This window comes from Podarcis bocagei (assembly GCF_964188305.1).
Source record: "Podarcis bocagei genome assembly, chromosome: 16".
Classification (NCBI taxonomy): Eukaryota; Metazoa; Chordata; class Lepidosauria; order Squamata; family Lacertidae; genus Podarcis; species Podarcis bocagei.
Window position 1 is genome coordinate 5,636,775 of NC_138142.1, and position 15,758 is coordinate 5,652,532.

The following is a 15,758-nucleotide window of genomic DNA, read 5'->3' on the forward strand; positions in this document are numbered from 1 at the left end:
TTGCAAGACACAGGTAAGCAGCCACCAGGGCTTGTCCGGTGCTGTGGAGAAGGGAGGGGAGAGTTGAGGGGGTGGCCTCCCCCCAAGGTCTGAGGGACAGTGGACCAGCCCCTGCCAAAAAAGTGTGCAGGCTCCTGCTTTAGGACAAGCTCAGATTAAATGCAAAGTAAAGAAGGTGCTCCTCCCTCCCTCCTCCTGGGTTCTCCCTGCCCTGCCTAGAGGAGGAAGGGGGCTGTGCTTTATTGGTGCTGAACAAAGGATGGCTGGAGCAATGTGGTTTTCTTAGGGGGTGTACAAATTGTAGAGTGGCAAATTTGGAACGTGCAGGAGGAGAGCATTTAAAAGGGGACGGGCCATAGCTCACGGGTAGAGCATCTGCTCTGCATACAGACAGTCCCCGGTTCAGTTCCTGGCATCTCCAGCTAGATCTGGGAGAGACCCCTGTCCGAAACCGTGGGGAGCTGCTGCCAGTCAAAGAAGACAGTATGGAGCTGGATGGAACAAGGATGTGAGATGGTGTAAGGCAGCTCTCTCTGTTCCTGAGCATGCCACACTTTACAGGTACCTGCAACCCTGCCAAGCAAAGCGATTCCTTTTATTTCTTCCAGGTTGCGTCCAATTTCTACAATACTACTATCAAAGTGGCTGCCTTTACAGACTCCGTGCATTAGGGGAAAGAAACCACTTAGATCTCACAGTGGGTGAGTCGTGTCTCTTGTTCGTCACATCAGTTTATTTGAAGGTGCAGTGTGTTGCTAGCACCTGCTGGCACCTGTTAGCCTGTTCCCCCACCTGCCAGCCCCGGAGAAATTAACTGCAATTGCTGATGGAACACAGAGGACGCCTTTTTGAATGGCTTGACATGAGAATGAACCCAATGTTGTCCTTTATGCCTTGATAGTGATTTTGGATTCACTTTCATTGAGGAAATAAGCAAAAAGGCTTTAAACTTGGAAATAATGTTTTCAAAGTGGATTTATGTCTCTGTCTGCTGAAAAGATCTAAGAGGGAGATACAAGAGTCCCCCTCATATAATCTGTCTTCTGAAAAATCTGCACTATGTGCTTGCAGTTCCAGAGTCATGCTAGCCTTTCGTTTTCATCAACGGAAGCAGCAATTTCAGCTTCCTTAGGTCAGGCTACCTCTTCAAAGTACTTAAGAAACTTTATATTAAAATTGGCCTTCACCCCCCCACCCCCGATGGCTTGGACTACAGCTCGGCCTCCGGCAGCATCACAGCCATGTTGTAGTCCAAACACCGGGAGAATATCAGGATGGTGACAGCTTATTTAAACACCAATATTTGTAGGTGCTTTATGCGAGAGACATTGGTGTATAACTTGACTGCGCTTTTTCCTTCTTCCCAGAGGGATTTCAGTCTTGGATGTGGCGAGGGCTGACCTTTCTGCTCCCCTTCTTGTTCTTTGGGCATGTAAGTTGGACACCAGAGCTTTGTTCACCCGTGCATTGCCAGAAGATAAGGAGAAACCAAAGAGAGTGGTAGTTTGCTGTTCATTGTAACACTTGTAGGCAAGGTTGTCTGTTCAGCTTCATTCATTCTATGAAGCTGCATTCCCCAGATGCCCACTTGACCACTTCGATCTGCTGAAATGGCTCCGCTACAACTGCTTATGCAATACCTGTTCTGCATTTGTTTTTTAAAAAATAGATATTTAGTGTAGCAACAGCCACAGTTTGGAACTCCCTGCTTACCGTATTTTTCGCCCTATAAGATGCACTTTTCCCCCTCCAAAAATGAAGGGGAAATGTGTGTGCGTCCTATGGGGGGAATGCAGGCTTTCGCTGAAGCCTGGAGAGCGAGGGGGATCGGTGCACACCGACCCCTCTCGCTCTCCAGGCTTCAGGAAGCTATCCGCTAGCCGTGGGAGACCCAGCTCTCCCAGGGCTAGCGGAGAGCTTGCCTGCACCCAGAAGCTTGGGGCACGCTGAGCTCCGCACGCCCCAAACTTCGGGATTAGCGCAGCGGTCCGCTAGCCCTGGGAGAGCCGTGCGGCTCTCCCACGGCTAGCAGAGACCTTGCCGGCACCCAGAAGCTTGTGGCGCGCTGAGCTCCGCACGCCCCAAGCTTCGGGCTTAGCACAGCGCACCTGGGGGGGAAATAAAAATTTTTTCCTTTATTTCCCCCCCAAAAAACTAGGTGTGTCCTATGGGCCGGTGCGTCCTATGGGGCGAAAAATACGGTATTTACAGTACACCAGGCAAGCACTTTCACTGCACTCATTTTCATTTAGGTTTTTTGAAAAAAAAATGTTTTATTTTTTTTTTTACCAACCACCAAAACACAAACAGTGAAACCCCCCAGGTGGCTGATACATTGGGTATACAACATTCAATAATATTCATTATTCAATAATATTAAATATTCAATAATATTAAATATTCAATAATAACATATTCAAATCAACCTTATGTACACTTTTCATTTAGGTAAGCCTACCCAGATATATGGTGTGCTGAGAGGTGTTTTTAGCTGGCTTTTAGCTCATCATTGATTTTATTTAGTTTCTAATGTTTAAAATAGTTTTTATTGATAATTTCATTTCCCCCCCATTATTTTTGTAATCGGTTAAGTTTTTTAGAATCAAGCAGTATATCAATTTTATAAAATAAAAATAACATCCAACATAAGTACAGGCAGCGACCCAAAAACATGTCACTAAAAGGACGTAACAGGGGTGGCGAGGTGCGCTTATATGCACTCTGCCAACACGTATGGGGCCCGGGAACAGAACCCCACGCGAAGTGGTCTTTGACTGTCCTCCACTGCAAGTACCTCCCCCTTGCACTGGGCCTATCCAGTCAGACATCCGTCTACTCTGATTGACAGTCACACCAAGTCTTGTGCACAAAAAGCCTTTCCCATCAGCTGATCCTTCTTCCTCAGCCTTTGCCAACCTCCAGACATTTTGCACTTCAGCCACCTCCCACCAGCCCCAGCCAGAAACCTCTGGAGGGCCCCGTTTGGCGAAGGCTCTTCTAAGTGGAGCTGCCGCAGACCGAGTCCAGAACCTTGTCTAAGCAAAGCTGTTGCTCTGCCTCAGAGCTCTCCGTGGGTCTTCATTCTGACCAGTGTAAGAGGAAACTAACATGAACATGATCCTCAGGCCCTTTGTTTGCTTCGGTGTCCTCTAGTGCTCGCAGATGCCAATTTAGGCATCTACGAGGTCTAAAATTAGTGCTTCTGGCTCTTCACTAAGAATAACTGCTTAGCTTTCTGCAAGGTTAGCAGATTCTTTCTCAAGTCTTCCTTTCTTCTTTCCCTCCCTTTCCTTAAGTTTTGGCAGCTCTACAATGCTATCACACTTTTTGAACTGTCAAGACATAAGAAATGTAAAGAATGGCAAGTAAGTGGTTTTTCCCCTCAAGTACCAATCAAAATCTCGGCAAACGGGGAGGGGGGCATTGATTGAATCCCCTTATATCAGCTGGGAAAATGTAGCAGATGGAGAAGATGAGAAAGTAGCTATCCACATTTTATTACCCATGGATATCTTGTTTTAGATGCGGGTGGCGCTGTGGGTTAAACCACAGAGCCTAGGACTTGCCGATCAGAAGGTCGGCGGTTCGAATCCCCGCGACGGGGTGAGCTCCCGTTGCTCCATCCCTGCTCCTGCAAACCTAGCAGTTCAAAAGCTTGTCTAAGTACAAGTAGGTAAATAGGTACCGCTCCGGCGGGAAGGTAAACGGCGTTTCTGTGTGCTGCTCTGGTTCGCCAGAAGCGGCTTAGTCATGCTGGCCACATGACCCGGAAGCTGTACACCAGCTCCTTTGGCCAATAAAGCGAGATGAGCACTGCAACCCCAGAGTCGGCCACAACTGGACCTAATGGTCAGGGTTCCCTTTACCTTTACCTTATCTTGTGTTACTGTGAAAGGTGCAAAGCCAGCAGCCACCATGGCTCTGTTCTGCCTTCGCAGGTGGAGGCAGGAAGTGCCTATTCTGAATACTAGCTGCTGGAAGCCACAGTGGCGGGGGGGGTACTCTGGTGTCTTGCATGTGAGAGATTCCCACAGGAATCTGGCTGACCACTGAGAGAACAGGATACTGGACTAGATGGGCAGTTGGCCTGATCTAGCAGGTTCTTCTTAAGTTCTTATGTACTCATACAAGTGATCTTACAGTAGAGAAAGGAAGCTGTATGTGCCATTCTAGTAATGGCTGGTTCTCAATACACTTAGCTGCTTTAGCTGGCAGCTAATTCTTAATAGGGTTAACCTATTTAAGGGGTAGCCAACCTGGTGCCCTCCGGGTATTTTGGACTACAACTCCCATCATACCCAGCCAGCATGGCCCAGTGGTCAGGGATGATGGGAGTTTTAGTCCATAACCTCTGGAAGGCACCAGGTTGGCTATCCCTGGCCTATTTCACTGTATCCTTATTGAGACAGCCTTAAAGGTTTTCCAGTGGTCTGCAAGAATGTCCTCACATAACGTCTGCCAAGTGCATAGGTTTGAGTTTGATTTTTTAAATTTTTCTCCTGGTCCCATCTAGGTTTTTGTGCTTGCACTCACATTTCTGGTGCTCTTCCTTGGAAACTTCCTCACCACCCTGAAAGTTGTGCACGCTAAATTTCAGAAGAACAAAATGAAGAAATTGTGAAGACAGAAGGTCGTGCATGCTGGATGCTAGAGGTCTGGTTTCATTTTTTCCTCTGCTGTGATTAGACTCATGTTCCAGACAGTCCTCCTGCTTCACCAGTGGCCCTGCAATAAGGGAACCATGGAGGGAATTCCACCTGCGTTATACTGTGAAGTCTTCCTCATCAGACTTGCGAGTGCTTGCGCTCTCCAGCTGGTAACCGGACTATTTATATTTAATTTAATCCAAAGCCCCTCTGGCCTTTGCTGGGATATAGCCATGAGGTTGATCCATTCTAGGAAGAAGATGGATTCTCAGGAGAGAACAAAAAAGAGATGAACTATTCGGGAATAAAGCAAACTTTGATTAAATACTCTCTTTAAAGTTCCTGGTATTGGATCATGAAGGTTGTCTCTCATGGGGCCAAGGGCTGAGTACTGCTTTTTTTCAGAGCCCATCTTGGAAGCTGATAAGGCAGCCTGGTTACCCCCCCCCCACAATGTTTTGGACCACACTTCCCACTATCCCTGACCTTTGGTCAGTCTGGCTGTGGTTGATGGGAGTTGTAGTCCAACAACAGCTAGAGGGCATCAGGTTGGTGAAGGCTGGAGGGCAGGGGGAGCCAATCTGTTGCTAGACCCCCCACCTGTTCTTCACTTGCAACCAATGTTTTCAGTGGGCACATCTGTTTGGGGGCAGTGTGTGTGTTTTTTTGGGGGGGTACTCTTCACGGTAACCTATTCCAGCTAGACTAGACACAGGAAGAAAACTTGATTGAAATCCAGTGGATGATACCCTAATTTTTCATTAGCGTTGTTGATATGAAGGTTGAATGAATGTTTCAGCATTCAGATCTGTTGAGAAAGGGGGAGGAAGAAGAAAAGGTGGCAAATAAAGAGGAGCTGCCTCAATTCTTTCCCCTGTCTCAGTTTGTGATACGTCATCAAACTATATACATGCAGTGCTGGCTCTGCCATGAGGCAGAGTGAGGCAGCTGCCTCAGGTGGCCAATGCTGGAGTCCGTTCGGCTTCTATATGTGGGATGGGGAAGGGGGCGCCGTCTTATCATTGAGCAGCAAGGGCTGGCTCTGTATACATCCTAAGTTTAAAATGCATTTTAACGCTGGCTCTGGGTGTTGTGAAAGGGTTGCGAGGTGAACACTGACAGCGTGGCTCCTTGGTCATTTTGCAAAAGTGCCAAACCATTGAGAACAGAAAACTTGGAAGGTCGCCTGGTTAAGAAAGCAAGTCGCAAGGGGGAAAGACCAAAGGAGCTGCTGGCGTGCATTTAGGGGCTTGTGGATAGGTTGGTAGGGGCAAAGTGTACCCTCGGTGGACAGGATGAGAAGCCACTGGTTAAATAATAGGCAGGTAGATGGAGGTGGGGGGAGGAAGCAGGTCAGTAGCAGAGCTGAAGGCTTCCTCCTGCAGGACATTTTCTCAGGATTCTTTTTTTCAGTGTTGCTGTTGTTGTTGACAGCCAGTTTTTAATGGGAGACATCTTTTGAACTGTGAGCCAGCAATATTGGCTTGGTTCAGTTCCACATAAGCAGAGGCACTGAGCAGGTTTCTTAACTCTCCCCGTGGGTTTACAGAGGCCCTTGCACCCAATCTACTCTCCCCCATATGGCTGTTTCATGGCTGCCATTATCTGAGTGGCTGTTCGAAGGCAGGAGTGGCAAAACTATGACCCTCTCTGCCTATTACTGCTTCCATCAGACCTGACCACTGATCATGCTGGCTGGGGCTTAGGGGAGCTGGAGTCCACAACTGCTGGAGGCCCACAAGACGGTGCCCCCTCCACATCCCAAGGGAATCAACTCTACCAAAGAGCTGCTCTTTTTCCAGGTGGGTGGCTTAAGGAGCCCGTCACCTGTGTCTGGTGTATAGTAGTTGGAGAGGGGAGAATATTGACAGAACGGTCTGATAGTAAATATTTAGGGGCTTGATCGGTCCGCACATGTAGGGAACTTGGCCTAATTTCAGAAGCTCATGGCAAGCAGTCAGTTTACCTGCTCCACATATAGACCCATCTACTCTGCTAGGTCAACCCCTGGTATCTCCAGATAGGGATGGGAAAAACCTTGCCTGGAACCTGGAGAGCTGCTGCCAGTCAGTGTCAACAGTACTGAGCTCAGATGGCTCCAGGGCCTGCCTTGGTTGAAGGCAGCTTCCGATGTTCCTGCCCCTTCCAATTCTTTTGGTTTTCAAGGAGCTCTGTATTAATGATGTTCACGCGTGGAGTGGGAGATCTGCCATGGCCACAGGAGTGTTTGAGGGTACCATGAAAACAAAATAGGATGCAGTGACAAAAGTATTTCACTTAGGGGTTGGCATTCTGGAAATGACAGGTGAAAGCAGCATCAGAGACAAAATCCTGGAAACCCCTTCAACCAACAGGCTGGTTCAGGAAAATATTTTCCTATGCCTTTTGCTGAGAAGCTTCTGATAACTCTTTGCTCCAAAAGCAACATTGTCCATTGCAAGAAGCCCAAATACTCCCTGTTCTTTCATGCCTGCTAGACATAATTAGCTGAATTCTGCTGACTGAAATCTTTTAACGAACTCTTCCCTGTACATGGTATAAACTGAGGCTGACTTTTGCCCTCTGGCACAATAATCTTATCCAGGATATCAACTAACGCACCTGCTACAGCTTTACTCATTTCTTCTCCCTACCACCACCAGCCTTTCAGATTAATACAACTGTTTGTTTGGTACATTGTATAAAACCCCATTTCATATTCCAGTTAAAAGTTTTTGAAAAAGAAGGAAACCAAGGGAGAGTGAAGAATCTGAATTGGCTTTCAACTTAAGGCAGCGCTGTATATTTAGAAGGGCAAATTTTGAGGTAGATAGTACAAAGTGAAATAAACAAAAGCAATTTCAAAAATCGGTATTTATGGTTTACAGAAGGTGGATTGCAAGAGTATCCTATGGGGTGAGCCACGGGATCTCCATACCTGTCCTAGTGCATTCATTGGACCTGAGTAATCTGTTACTTAGCCACATAGGTTCTTTGATAGCTGGAATCTTGCTACAGCTTCTTCTGAAGGGTTTCCAATATGCCACAAGGTAAGGTTGTGGCCGCTGAAAAAACCACAGTGCCTTTAATGTTGCCACCACAAAAAGGGTAGAAAATGAATTGTTTTCTTCTGCAAATGTTACAGCTGTTTTATCAGAGCAGAGACTGAGTTGTAGCCAATGTTAGTCCTGCTCAGAGTAGCTCTATTGAAGTTAATTCACATGACTAACTTGATCCATTAGTTTCAGTAGGTCTGTGCAGAGTAGAACTTTTATGGCTACAACCCATTATTTCTAGTTTGTTTTTGTTTGGTTGCTTTTTTTTTTAAGCAAGCAAGAACTTGTGTATTTAAAAATGGCAAGAAGTTGGACCTACATACCTTACCTTAATTGCTCCTCAACAAGTACATTTGAAACACCCTGGAAATTTCTTCCAGAATCTATATACAGAAGAGCTCATTCCACAGTTAGCTAAAAGCTCAACCTTCAGAAAAGAAGGTGTAACAAGAAGGAGAACTTACAGCATGAAAACAAGTTGATTTTCTCATTAATTTCCAAGTAAAGAGACAGGAGCAGTCAATTTAAAAGGTGAGGGGGGAAGGGTTTAAAATACTGAAGAAACAGTCTTTTGTGTTCTGTTGTCTGAAAATACCAGATAACATCATAATATGGCACATGGCCTCGATTTTGTCTGACGCTTTGCCTTTTTGATAGCATTCAGTGCAATGTTAGCTGTTTCTCTAAAAACATCCTCAACATTTTCACGAAACTTGGCGGAGCACTCAAGGTAAATGTCTGCGTTCATCCGGCGACAAGCTTCTTCACCCTGAAAGGTAATAGTAACAAAAGGATTTCAGGAAGGAGTCAGGCCGAAGGTAAGCAACCAGAATAAGAAATATGCATTATTTTAACTGAGTTTTTATGTTAATAACAAACAGGGAGCTTGTGTGTCTGCTTGTTGCATATTTGCCTAGTTGTAGAACTGTTTTTGTTTGGTGCTTGCCGGCTGCAAATGTTACATTTTCTACTGTTGTAAACACCAAGGAGATAGCACACTCTCTCACACACACACATATATAGCCAACAGGTTTGGAATCTAGTTTACAGAGCTGTATTTACCTGAGTATAAGTGATTGGCTCCTGCTGAGCTGAGCGGAGTTTCCGTAGATGTTCTTTGTCCATCCGAAGGTCTGTTTTGCAGCCCACAAGTACTATGGGGATTCCACGGCAGAAATGGTTCACCTCATGGGACCACTGGCAGAGAGAGATCAAAGTGTTTAAACAGCTAGATGTGACAAACAAAACTGTAAATAGAGATAGAAACATTTCTGATGCTGAGCCATGAGACACAGAGAGAAGGCAGATGTTCAAGGAGAATTTGTAAGGAACAAATATACAACCTGGTAAAAAAGCCATCAAAATAATAGTAAAATAAGACAGCAGATTTTTTGTTCGCCTTCATCCGTCTCAAGAGACAATGGAGTGTGTGTCTGGGGGTGAAGTCAAACCACTGCACTAGCAGCCCTGAAGTGACCTCTCCAGGTTGCAAGCCTGGGCAGGGTGCCTGGAGGTCCTGGGTTGCCCAGATGTCAAGACCCCCCTCTTGGCCTCACTCAGTGGCGTAGCGTGGGGGGTGCAGGAGGTGCCGGCCGCACCGGGCGCAACATCTGGGGGGGCGAGCTTGCACTCGCAGCTCTCTGCCCCTACCTGGCTCACTCACTCTCTCTCACTGCAGTGCTGGCTGTGCGAATCCGATCCGAGCCGCTGGGTCGCCGCCCACTATGGAGGGGGTGGGTGCCAGGCATGCGGAGAGAGAGCGAGGGACTATTTGGGGGAGGGACAGTGCAGCGGCCGCCCAGCGCAGCGCTGAGCGCGGGAGAGAACCACACCAGACCAGACCAGGCAGCAGCAAGAAGAAGCTGGCAGCAGCGGCAGGTTAGGGGGCGCAAATTACTTGCCTTGCCCCGGGTGCTGACAACCCACGCTACGCCACTGGCCTCACTGATGTGTTCCAAAGGAAAGTAGAGCAATATATTTGACACCAGCTTGGCTGCAGGAAAGAGTCATACAAGATGTCATCCAACCACCTTAGGGACTCCAGATTTGTGTATGGTTTACTCCTTAGCCTTTTCTTTTCCTGAAGCTGTCCCACAAGGCAGCAGAGGATCAGAGTTTTGCGTCTAGATGGGCTACCTTCCCAGGTTGAGGAGCCCCATCTGCCCAAACCAATGGCTTCAAGTTACAAGAAAGGAGATTGTGACTGAACATCAGCATGAACCTTCTGATGGTAAGAGCTGTTTGACAGTGAAATGCGCTCTCTCATAAAGTTGGTGCTCTAAATCCACCCCAATCTCACATACAAACAAATTCACTACAGCCACCCTAGGCCACTCCCAACCTCTCTCGCCACCAAGGAAATATAACAAGCAAATAGTAAAAGAACCCACACAAATGACGCTGACGCAAAACCCCACACATACACTAAGTATAAGAATAGAAGCACTGCCACCCGACCCCACCCCACTCACCATTGTCCCCTCCCCCTTGTCTTCCTAATGTAACACTAATGTCTCTCAACAAATGAAATTGATCTATAGAAACCACAACTGGAAAAAGAGACATTGCACATACTTTTGTAAACTAAGAAATCTTTAATAATTTTTTTTTAAAAAAAACCAAGTAGCCAAATAACTAACTGCAGAACCATCTACAACAAAGGTCTCTTACCTTAATTAATACATTATCAAAGCTAGTAGGGTTCATGACATCATAGCATATTAAAACCACATTGGTACTCTGGTATGAAAGTGGTCGTAGGCGATCATAATCCTCCTGCCCTGAAAGAGAGGGGAAGTAAATAGCTCTTTTTTTAACCTTCTCTAAGGGATAGTAAGAAATACCATAAAGCAGGAAGCAGCATCTATAATTAATCCTCCCTGTGGCTTTTGCCACTGATCTTCGCCTACTGAACTGGCACCACCTATTTTTATTTTATTTTCTTCCTGCAGGCATTATTTTTGTTTTTGAATTGTATTGTACCTTTCCAAACTATTTAGAGACTATTGCAGTTAAGCTGTATAACAAACTGTTTAAATAAAATAGATAAACCTGAAAATGAGCAATTGGGGCTTTGCAAACTTAAGGTGATGCAAATGCATGGCAGGTAAGGCAATCAGTATCTGCTAGTCACAGTGGCTGCATACTAGCTCTAGTACTGGAGGTGGCTGGAGAGCCCTGTTGTTCTCGCGCCCCACTTGCGGGCTTCCCAGAGGCATCAGGTTGGCCACTGTGGGGACAGGATGATGGACTAGATGGGCCATAGGCCTGACCCGGCAGGGCTTCTCTTGTGTTCCTAAACCAGATTAACTGACTCAAGTATAACCTGGGAATATTGTTTGTAGGGAATGGGTGGAGTGTTACAGAGCTGTAAGACAATGTAATCTTCAGAAAACTACAGTTCCCTGGGTTCCCTAGGGGTAACAATGACTAAGGTGGATGTAGCCTATACAAAAATTGAATGAGTAAAAGGAAACTCTTCTTTCTTGAATGGAGTCAAAATACAAATAAATTGTATTCTTTCCTAAGCTCCCCCTTATGGTAACCTAAAAATGCTACCCAAAGAGTCCCTAGATCAGGCGTAGGCAACCTAAGGCCCAGGGGCCAGATGTGGCCCAATTGCCTTCTCAATCCGGCCCACGGACGGTCTGGGAATCAGCATGTTTTTTACATGAGTAGAATGTGTCCTTTTATTTAAAATGCATCTCTGGGTTATTTGTGGGGCATAGGAATTCATTCATTTTCCTCCAAAAATATAGTCCGGCCCCCCACAAGGTCTGAGGGACAGTGGAGTGGCCCACGGCTGGAAAAGGTTGCTGACCCATGCCCTAGATTGTAGGGGAAACTAGGAGGTAACTGCCTCATGTAATTATTCCTCAGCGGCCCTAAATGATTTAACATGTGATATCACTGTGATGTCAAACACAGAAGACAACTTCTGTTGGCCAACCACTGACAGTGGCAAATTACTGTAGAAACTGAAGCTGTGTGTGTTGTGTTGGATCAGTTGAGGCTATCCTAAGATTTCCAGACACTGAAATCATAGTCAAAGCAGTTAAAGGAGGGGAGCGAAAAAACATTCACCAGGTATGTTATTTCCTTTGTGTTCCTGTGAAGCTCTGAAAGTTGCAATTCCACAGGCCGGGGGTGCGTCCACTGCTGAGTCTTTCCGCGGAACAACAGTATGCACAAAATACAGGCAAAATTGCATCGGTGCCCATGTACACTTGTGTTAGTCCTTTGGGGATTTAAGATGAGGGATGGGGAAGCTTCAGCTTGCAGATGAGATGAGACTACAAGTCCCATCACCCCCAGTGATAAGAAATGGTGGAAGCTGGAGTACAGCATCCCCTGAAAGGCCACAAAGCTTAGAACCAGCTTTTCTGAAGTTCCCTTTGCCTGGTTGCCTGAAGGTAGTTCTCACCCTCCAAAGGTGAGCAGGTGAGTAGCTGTCTCCACAAGACCCACAAATTGCCCTGCAGTCAACCAAGAGACAAGGCAATTCTACAGAAAGCATAAATAGGTCCCTCCTGCCTCTCCTCTTTTCTTGTCCTCCCCATTCCAGACTTTTGCATAATAATTGAGGTGGGTATGGGGAATTCCAGCAACATAAATCAAGCAAAGCAAAGCACTTTATTGCTTGCTGTCCCCCACTCCTGTGACTAATACTTTGCCTTCCTTGATTTTCAGATATGCACATAGCACAGAGCTTTTATTTCCACCTTGATTAAGCCCCAAGTTATGTCTGCCATGCCATGCTGTATTAGCTTAGTCAGCAGGAAAGCAAAGTTCAGACGATATAAACGTGTAATCTGTGAAAATTGCACAACTCTGTTATAGTAGGAGGTAAATAGCATAGCATAGCCTTTCCCAACCTGGTGTCCTCCAGGTGTTTTGGTCTACAAGCCCAATCCGCCACAGCCAGTGGACACCAAGTGGGAGAAGGCTCACATTTCAGGAGAAAGGAGATTGGTCAGGAACATCCTCCTTCCAGCTATTGGCAAACACTGCGAAAGCTGCCCTAAGGGTGTCATTTGTTAGGTGTTACTAAAAATGCTTCTGTCCGCCTTTCCATGCATGCAGTCTGCAGCAGTAGTTCCTTTTGTGGAGCTCATTAGGTGGCCTTTGGGAAGCCACTGCTTCTCTGCCTCAGCTCTCTCATTTGCAAGTATGAAAATACTTGGCAGGGCTGTTGAAAGGTTTACTGAGAAAAAGCAAAACTCTTTGAACACTCAGAACAGAGCTGTACAAAATGCCAATGTTAGCAGTGAGAGGCTGAGAGCTCATGGGGTTTTACCTTGATGGGGTCTGTATGGCTGTCTGCTTGTCTTTAGAGGCTATGCATAGGCCTCCCAGGCTGCACCAAGCCCCACCCAGGTAATCGGCCCAGTAGATCAGGGTATAAGTTGAGTAGAAGCCAACTCTGTGTGTGCAGCAGCAACTCCCACTCCACCACTTTAGGTCATTGGCCTCACAGCAGCAAGAGGTGCAAAGATGATGATGAGGAGAGATAAAGCTTGACACATAGGCCAGAGATCTTGGTGCACAGAGTTGTTTGTGACAGTCCTAGATTATTAGCACACACATGCACCACTCATTCATTCTCGCTTTCTGTGGGGTCTGGGTAAAAGCTGGATCCAGAAGAATTAAAACAGAGCTCATGGACTTGCATTATATTACACAGGGTCTTGCCAGAACCCATAACATTCAAGTTTGTACACTGCACAGTAAAAATTGCAGATCCAGTGCATGCCAGCACCACACAATCATTAAGGTGTGGAGCTTCATGATTTTGACATAGGATGACCACTGGAACGTGGGCTTTGCACCAGAGGCTTTGCACCAAGGAAATCCTCAGTGGTGCCGCCGTGACTGTGAGAACCCTGTTGGTTTCCCCAGCCATTCATCATCTCCCACCAGCCCTCTCTTGATCTCTTTTCAGCCACAGCAGGAAATAATTGATGTTGTGCTGATACATGCTTTGGGGGGGGGGGGGAGATTACCTGCAGTGTCGTATAAGTGTAGGATCACTTCTTTTTTGCCCAGAGTGATGCTGGTGGTGTATTTCTCAAATACTGAAGGAGCGTATTGCTGTCAATGAAAGGGAAGCACAGTGCTGTTGGTAAATATTGTGATGTTCCACACAAACCTGTCCCTGCTTAGCTTAATGAGCAATGTATTTTAAAGTCCATATTTTCCTTCTTTTTTTGCAAAAGTTAATAATAATAATAATAATAATAATAATAATAATAATAATAATAATAATAATACATTTTTATTTATACCCCGCCCTCCCTGGCCAAAACCGGGCTCAGAGCAGTTAACATCAAATGTATAAAATCAGGCAATCAATTAAAATACTGTACATCTTAAAATCAGATCAGGATCAGAATAAAATCCAGTCAGATGGCAACCCACAGATTAGGGTTGAGGACCTTAAATACTCACCAGGCCCAACTGTTTGTGGTAAACTTATATGGACCTGTGAGGGGAAAAAAATCTCATCCAGATTTTTAAACCATAGTAACTGAGTTTCTGAAAATAATAATAATAATATAATAATTTATTATTTGTACCCCGCCCATCTGGCTGGGTTTCCCCAGCCACTCTGGGCGGCTTCCATAGAAACCAAAAATACACTAAAATATCATATATTAAAAACTTCCCTGAAGTTTGCCTTAAGATGTCTTCTGAATGTCAGGTAGTTATTTATCACTTTGACATCTGATGGGAGGGCGTTCCACAGGGCGGGCGCCACTACCGAGAAGGCCCTCTGCCTGGTTCCCTGTAGTTTTGCTTCTTGCAATGAGGGAACCGCCAGAAGGCCCTCGGCGCTGGACCTCAGCGTCCGGGCAGAACGATGGGGGTGGAGACGCTCCTTCAGGTATACTGGGCTGAGGCCATTTAGGGCTTTAAAGGTCAACACCAGCACTTTGAATTGTGCTCGGAAACGTACTGGGAGCCAATGTGCTGCATGTGTCTGTTTTTTCTCAACAGATCCTCAGCATCACTCTTGAGGATATAACTTGGGTTTTTAGGTTTAGGAATCACATGTCCATGGCACTGAAATGGAGCAGATTTCTGCCCAGATAAACAGTAGCTTTCTCCAGTTGGCCTGCAGGGAGAACAAGAAGTTGGGCAGAGGAGCACGCCCTCAAAGGGGAGACGGAGGTGGCTGCTTCCTCTGGACTAAAATAGAGCCACACATGCACAGGGGCTAAGCGAGTTTGCATCCCGCATGGCGTTCCTCTTCCTTTATTTGGCATAAGCCTTGGCTGCAGGCCATAGCATGGTACACTGGTTCTGCCTCTTTAATCTCAGCCTTTATATACCTTATTGATCACTGTTCTGCAGATACCGTCTTATCAAGAGGTCAGTTCCACACAATGCAGGAATTGAGCCTTTAGTGTTGTGGCACCTGCCCTTTGAAATTCTCTCCCCTTGAACACCAGACACACACAGTCTCAGTTGTCTCAGCACCAACTGAAGAACTTCCTGTTTCAATAAGACTTTTAAGTTGAGATCTTTCTCAGTCTGCCTCTGCACTGGAATTGTTTTTAATGTTTTTGTCCTATCGCTTATTGTTTGCTACCCTGGGCTCCTTTAGAAGGAAAGGTGGGGGTATACGTATAATAAATAAATAAGCTGGGAATTCAGCATAACCTCCTTCACACACTTTACGGCCTCCAGGATCTTTATCCTCATTCACCTATTGTTCCCATCGGGTCTTTTTAACACACTGACATTTGCCAAAATATCTGGAGGGGATTGGGTTGGAAAAGGTTGCTAAGCAGATTTACTTGTGACTAAATTTCATTGGGTTCAATAGGCCTGAGAAGTTTTTCTATTGGGTTGCAGCCTTCATTGCATTTTGTGAAAGACACATAGCAAGACCTTCTGGGTATTTGCTGATGGAGTGAATTTTGAACTTGAAATTACTATTCTATTACTATCACAACCTCCTTCAACCCACCAAATTGTGCAATAGTGACATTTATTGCAAAAACCATTATTTATGTAGCTTGCAAACTGGCACAGTATGTCCTTAGGGTGGGGAAGCAGTGCTGGGAAGGGTTTT

At 45.9% G+C, this 15,758-nt stretch overlaps 3 protein-coding genes across 7 annotated transcripts in view; 2 read left to right on the forward strand and 1 right to left on the reverse strand.

Annotated features, from left to right (window-relative positions):
- The window catches only part of TMEM120B (transmembrane protein 120B), a 36,159-nt gene extending 31,188 nt beyond the window's left edge, over nt 1–4,971 (forward strand). Inside the window, exons 9-12 of the mRNA XM_081175087.1 lie at nt 609–701; nt 1,368–1,432; nt 3,297–3,365; nt 4,514–4,971. Of these exons, the coding sequence (XP_081031213.1) occupies nt 609–701; nt 1,368–1,432; nt 3,297–3,365; nt 4,514–4,621 (335 nt within the window). The 3' untranslated portion in view covers nt 4,622–4,971. The remainder of the gene's footprint in view (nt 1–608; nt 702–1,367; nt 1,433–3,296; nt 3,366–4,513) is intronic.
- LOC308576029 (uncharacterized protein) overlaps nt 1–15,758 on the forward strand; it is a 166,927-nt gene that overhangs the window by 36,851 nt on the left and 114,318 nt on the right. The gene's annotated exons all lie outside the window — the stretch shown is intronic.
- Nucleotides 7,485–15,758, reverse strand: part of RHOF (ras homolog family member F, filopodia associated) — a 31,814-nt gene continuing 23,540 nt past the window's right edge. For all 5 annotated transcript variants that reach the window (XM_081175015.1, XM_081175016.1, XM_081175019.1 and 2 more), the window contains 4 exons: nt 13,684–13,771; nt 10,352–10,461; nt 8,744–8,878; nt 7,485–8,450 (listed from right to left, as the gene is read on the reverse strand). In XM_081175015.1, the coding sequence (XP_081031141.1) occupies nt 8,286–8,450; nt 8,744–8,878; nt 10,352–10,461; nt 13,684–13,771 (498 nt within the window). In that variant the 3' untranslated portion in view covers nt 7,485–8,285. The remainder of the gene's footprint in view (nt 8,451–8,743; nt 8,879–10,351; nt 10,462–13,683; nt 13,772–15,758) is intronic.